The following is a 6000-nucleotide window of genomic DNA, read 5'->3' on the forward strand; positions in this document are numbered from 1 at the left end:
GTATAACATAATATTGTTTAGCAAAGCTTAGTGTAGAAAATGGAACAGAAAGGAAGATCATTGTCTTAACAGAGCCAGCACTTTGTTGAGATTTCCATCTGTCTGTGGATGATTTATTTCACCTTTACAATAGTCAAAGCAAAAATGGGAAATCGTTGGTGGTCTCACTGTTCTTTAAAATAGATTGTGTATAAATGGTCCAGGCCAAATTCAAGTCCATTGAGGCTACACACCTTACGCACACGAACAGATAGCAGGGGCAAGAAATGCTTCAGCTCCCAAGACTCCCTAAAGATATTCTTCTTTTCATGTATATTGCTAGGTTTTCTTTTTCATATTATGTCATCTTGCATAAACCGGCAATGACAAAAGAAACAAAATCAATGGAAAATGGAAAAATGAACATACAGGTAGTCCAGCAGCAGCAGACAAATGAAATCACCTTCCTCACACACCTACTCTGTGAGCTAATAGAGACATTTGATTACAGCTCGGAGCAATTCCTCAAATATAATGTGGCTTTATTATCCTGTCCTCCTGTCGGTGGGTCGGTGCTGTTTCATCTGTGTGTAGTTCACTGAGCAGTCATCCGCTAGTGCTTTCGAGTATTTTTTGTGCCCTTTTTGCCAAGCGGGTGTTCTCAGGATTATGTCCATCATCTTTTTTTCCGCTCTGATGCGAAGAGTTGGGGTCGTTGGTGATGTTCGTTCGCTCCACTTTGTCCATCACTTTGCATCCGTATTGTAGCTGGCTCGCTTTAATCTTTATAAACTATACCGAGAAACAGTGCAGAGAAGTGCTGCGGGAGCATATATAGTCTTATTCGCCTCACAGTACTGTGTTAAATGTCAGGTATAATTAAAATAAAAATAAACTTTATTCGCTAGGATGTTTCTCTCTTTCTCTCTCTCTCTCTCTCTCTCTCTCTCTCTCTCTCTCTTTCTCTCTTTCTCTCTCTCTTTCTCTGCATCCACACAAAGCTGCTTGCTTGCAAAGTCTGTGTATGAATCCCCCTGGAGGGAGAAGAGGTTGGCGGCAGCAAAGACAAAAAGAGTGGAGAGATAGAGGATGAGACCTTGAACACACTGGCTGGATGTGAGGGATAATGGCCTCCATATTTAACCCATTCCCTAATGCCCAGTCGTGATCACATGTTGTGTTGTAAGACATTTATGAGTAGACATTTATGAGAATGTTAGGGCTGTGTAAGGACATTTTAACTATAAAACTGTCAAAGATACTGAGGGACCACGAAGCATTGACCTTGGGAGCAAGCAGCGTGGTGGAAAATGTGGTTGTTGTACTGGAATGTGACCCTTGGAAATTCTCCCCTGGTTTGACATTTGTTTTTGAAACCTTCTACTAGTCCATTTTAGCACCCTTGACCCAAACCTGTTCCCTAAGCACAGGTCAGCTGTCACTTAACTTGCTCCACCCTACTGCCTCTACTTTCTTCTTCTGCTCTCCCTCTCTCTCTCTCTCTCTCTCTCTCTCTTTCCCTCTCTCTCTCTCTCTGTCTCCCTTCTCTCATCTGTATTTTCTCAACAATGGTCATTCTATGTCTTTGCAGATGCCTACATACATATATCTGTATGTAGTATTTTTTTTGCAGACAAATAACAGCATGTGTTCAATGAAATTGGTCTTCTCAGTAGAGAGAAGAAATAAGAATCAATGGTGAAATGGTGAAAGCAATATGAAACTATTCAAGACCTCTCATTGTCCTTTTTTTTGTCTTGTCTCGTCTTTTTTCCTTCTTATCCACTTTCCCTCATTCCTTCCCCCCTTCCTGCCCCTGCTGTACCCAGCCCTGAAAAAGGGTCGTTTCTGGATCACGCCGGACCCCTACCACAATGACGACAACATCCAGATTGGCCGCGAGGTGAAGATCTCGTGCCAGGTGGAGGCTACGCCGCCCGACGAGCTGCAGTTCAGCTGGCTGAAGAACGGCCGCCCACTACGCAGCTCTGAACGCATGGTCATCACGCAGACTGACCCGGACGTGGCGCCCGGCACCACCAACCTGGACATCATCGACCTCAAGTTCACCGACTTTGGCACGTACACGTGCATGGCATCGCTGAGGAACGGAGGCATCCCGGAGATCAGCATTGACGTCAACATCTCCTCTACCACAGGTGAGTCTACTCCGTCAAGCGAAAGTCCTCCGTTACTTCTTTAAAGGTAAAGGTGGATGATAGTTCGACTCTTTTATCCAAAGTGACATTAACTTGCAACAGTTGGGCAGCGACACTACTCGTATTCCACCACTCTTGCTATCCTGGCCCTGGACATAGCTTTATGTAGGACTAGTAAAAAGAAAATATGTTATTGTATGTCTTCAACACTGCACTGAGCCAGCAGATTTCACCCTTAAGTTGGACTGCTGAATTACGAGTGCACTCATGGGAATGTACGAGTTTGCAAACAGCAATGATTAACTGAAAGAAGAACAGGAGGAGATTAGAAACGGGACTATTCATGCACGCCTGGCGTCTCTGTAGTGCAACAGTGGAGCATATTCAGCTGTTAAGGGAAAGGTTACTGTGTCTAGCCTGCCTAGGTAGGGTTTTAGTGCTTTTGCATTTCAATGCTTTTGCATGATAGATTACTGCACCTGCAGCACCCAGGCCTTAGGGTAGACTTCCCCGGAACATGCAGTATGCTAAAACATGCTCTCCTGTTCTAAAAAGCCTAACATTAAAGCATGCTTTACATAAATTACCACGAATGTGAGTGTGTGATTTGTGCTCTTTTCACCAATTACACCTATGTTGCAGCTCATGATGATGGGAAGTCACAATCTGGTAGAACTAGAGTAGGAGCAAATAAGTATAGTATAAGTATAAGTATATATACTCTTTTGATCCCGTGAGGGGAAATCTGGCCTCTGCATTTATCCCAATCCGTGAATTAATGAAACACACTCAGCACACAGTGAAGTGAAGCACACACTAATCCCGGCACAGCGAGCTCAGGGAGCAGTGAGGGGTTAAGTGCCTTGCTCAAGGGCACTTCAGCCGTTCCCACTGGTCGGGGCTTGAACCAGCAACCCTCCGGTTACAGGTCCGGAGTGCTAACCAGTGGGCCACGGCTGCCCCTTAAATGATTTGCACCCAGTAATTATGATAGTAATATATCTAATGTATCATTAGTGTTCAGTGTATATGCAACTTTCGCTATCAACCTTATTAATGATTTTAGTGTTTTTCAGGTATGAAGATGTGTAAAGAGATTTAAAAAAAATTGTGCCCATATGAGCTTCTAAACTGTCACTTTTTGCATCAGTGTTGTCTTAGCCTATATCTGTTTACCACAGCAATCGATGAAGTGCTAGGTCACCTACACAATTTTTGAACGCGTCTTCATAAGGACACAAACTAATATTGTGCAAAGGAATTGGCTCTGGCACAGTTTCCCCATGTCCTCTGCTGTGTGCGATTGAGCACTGGCTTGGCCGCCAGCACACAGGGCAGATGTGAACACCAGTGTATTCCTGCTAAATCATTATTAATTTGTGCTCATCCATGCATCCCCTCCTAAATAGGGACTAATTGAGGTGGATGGGTTTCTAATGGTTTGTGGGACGTTACAACACTATGCCAAAAAACCTAATCATTATTTATTGCGAGGTAGCAGAAGTTTACAATAACAAAATGTATTGCCGTTCTCGCCAATAAATGGATTGTTTCAATTTATGTACCGCTATGCACCATGTGCATACATAGAACCAGGTCATGTCTTTGTGCTTTTAACATTAAAAACTCACATTCTGGGGCATAAACAGTATGATTATGTGATATCAGTAATAGAATTTAAGAAGTTCAAGCCTGCAGGTTGGTCTCTACAAGAAAGATCCAGGCCATAAAGACTAAACGAATCTATGAACCACTCAAGCAAAAAGGGTAGAAATGCATTAAAGCCTCTAATGTTCAAGTTCATGTTCAAAATCAGCTTTGTTTGTGTTTGTGTTTGTGTTTGTTTCTGGGCTCTGCAGAAGGAATGGTCATTTTTATTGACCTGGAAAGGAACACAGATCCCTGGGAGCCTCTTACACCCCCCAACCCATCCCACCCCATTCCCCTTCTCTGGTGATCCAGTCAAATACAAGAAAGGAGAGCTCCCAGCATGCTTACATAAGCCTTATTCAGTCTTCATTTGGGACCTGTTCAAGCGCCCCGGACTGGTCACTGTTTACCATTTAATTTCCTAATGGTACTTCAGAGAACCTTATATACTCGCTTGATATCAAAGAAAGGTCGTTTTTGCAGTTTGTCGCAAATCACTCCTTATAGTTCCACTGTGTTTTGCTGCCAGGCGCCGCCATTCAATCCCAAATGGAGCAATATTCATTACAGTAGGGACAATAAAAGGAGCATTAAGGCTTTGTCCCCATATTGCAAAATCTATAGCTCAGCTTCCTGCTTAAGAACCCCCCCGCCCCCACCACCACCACCACCACCACCACCACCGTCTTCCCTTTGAAGCATTTTCCATCCGGGCTTTTTTATTCCTCCATGGTGAAGTCGGGCAGTTTGTAATCACACAGACACATACATGTTTCAAAGCCCTCGCGTTAGCGCGGCCTCATGTAGTGCGTAAGGCACTCTGACACTTACATGTTGAAGTTGCTCGTGGGCGCTTGTCCAAACAGTCGCACCCCGAGTCGGAGATGCCGTTAGCCCCCAGGAGAGGAGGGGACGGGGGGGGGGATGAGGGGGTGGTTGCTGGATGAGGAAAGGAGAGGAAGAGGGACATGAGGAGGGCGCCTGCGGAGACAAGTGTATGCGGCGCTCAGTGGTTGCGTGCTAGCCAGTGCCTCTGCTCGTGCCGGAGCTGCTGTGGTCGTGAGGAAGGCGTGGGAGGTGCGCTATAGATAGAACAAAAGGCTCATGTTTATTGTAACATGTCTCTGCACCAAACTGGCATCTATCTTTAGGAACGCAGGTGTTACGCTGCTGCTGTATGTGTGTGTGTGTGTGTGTGTGTGTGTGTGTGTGTGTGTGTGTGTGTGTGTGTTTGTTTGTGATTTGTGTGTGTGTCTTGTTTTGAAGTTGCAGTGCGATGCACTAATACCTTCTCTACTCCTGCTTGTCCTATTTATAAAGCCGGTGGTACGTGAAGGCCCGAGCCTCCCCCAGTCTCATGACCTCAATGTGTCTTGGGGAGTCTCCCACCATACGGCACAGTTCCCTCCAGACGCTCAGCAGCACCTTCAGAGCACACACACACACACACACCACTGCACCACACTAACACACAAACACACACACTACTGCACCACACTAGCATAGACACTACTGCATCTCACATAACACACAGCAATATTCCACACTAACACACACACACACACCACTGCACCACACTAGCATAGACACTACTGCATCTCACATAACACACAGCAATGTTCCACACTAACACACACACACACACAGACACACACACACACACACACACACACACACACACACACACACACACACACACACACACACACACACACACACACACCACAGTATCACACACACACACACCACTGCACCACACTAGCATAGACACTACTGCATCTCACATAACACACACCAATGTTCCACACTAACACACACACACACACACACACACACACACACACACACACACACACACACACACACACACACTGCTGTACCTCACATAACCACACTAGCACACACACCACAGTATCCCACGTAACACACACCACTGTTTCACACTAACACAGACACTACCTCACATAACACACACCACTGCACCACACTAACACAGACACCACAGCATCTTTCATAACACACACACTGCTGTGCCACTGTAGCGTAGTCGGAAACGGTGTCTTTTGAACACATGTGTAACCAGCCGTAATGTTTCTGCTACGCGACCCAGCCCTGTCGCAACAAATACAATGTTCTCTCTCACTGCTCTCTGCACACAACATGTCGAAGCTCTTTTTCTCTTCGTCACAAGGTAGCGCTTACGTTTCACGTA

The 6000-nt window shown here is 45.4% G+C and overlaps 1 protein-coding gene across 1 annotated transcript in view; it reads left to right on the top strand.

Moving 5' to 3' along the window:
• mdga2a (MAM domain containing glycosylphosphatidylinositol anchor 2a) overlaps positions 1-6000 on the top strand; it is a 139837-nt gene that overhangs the window by 55894 nt on the left and 77943 nt on the right. Inside the window, exon 7 of the mRNA XM_076300123.1 lies at positions 1809-2138. Coding sequence (XP_076156238.1) covers positions 1809-2138 — 330 coding nt within the window. The remainder of the gene's footprint in view (positions 1-1808; positions 2139-6000) is intronic.

The sequence above is a fragment of the Alosa pseudoharengus genome, unplaced genomic scaffold (genome assembly GCF_046254945.1).
Source record: "Alosa pseudoharengus isolate Yale_2024_CS ecotype anadromous, Long Island Sound unplaced genomic scaffold, YU_APseudo_1.1 YU_APseudo_1.1_scf_22, whole genome shotgun sequence".
NCBI classification, from domain to species: Eukaryota; Metazoa; Chordata; class Actinopteri; order Clupeiformes; family Clupeidae; genus Alosa; species Alosa pseudoharengus.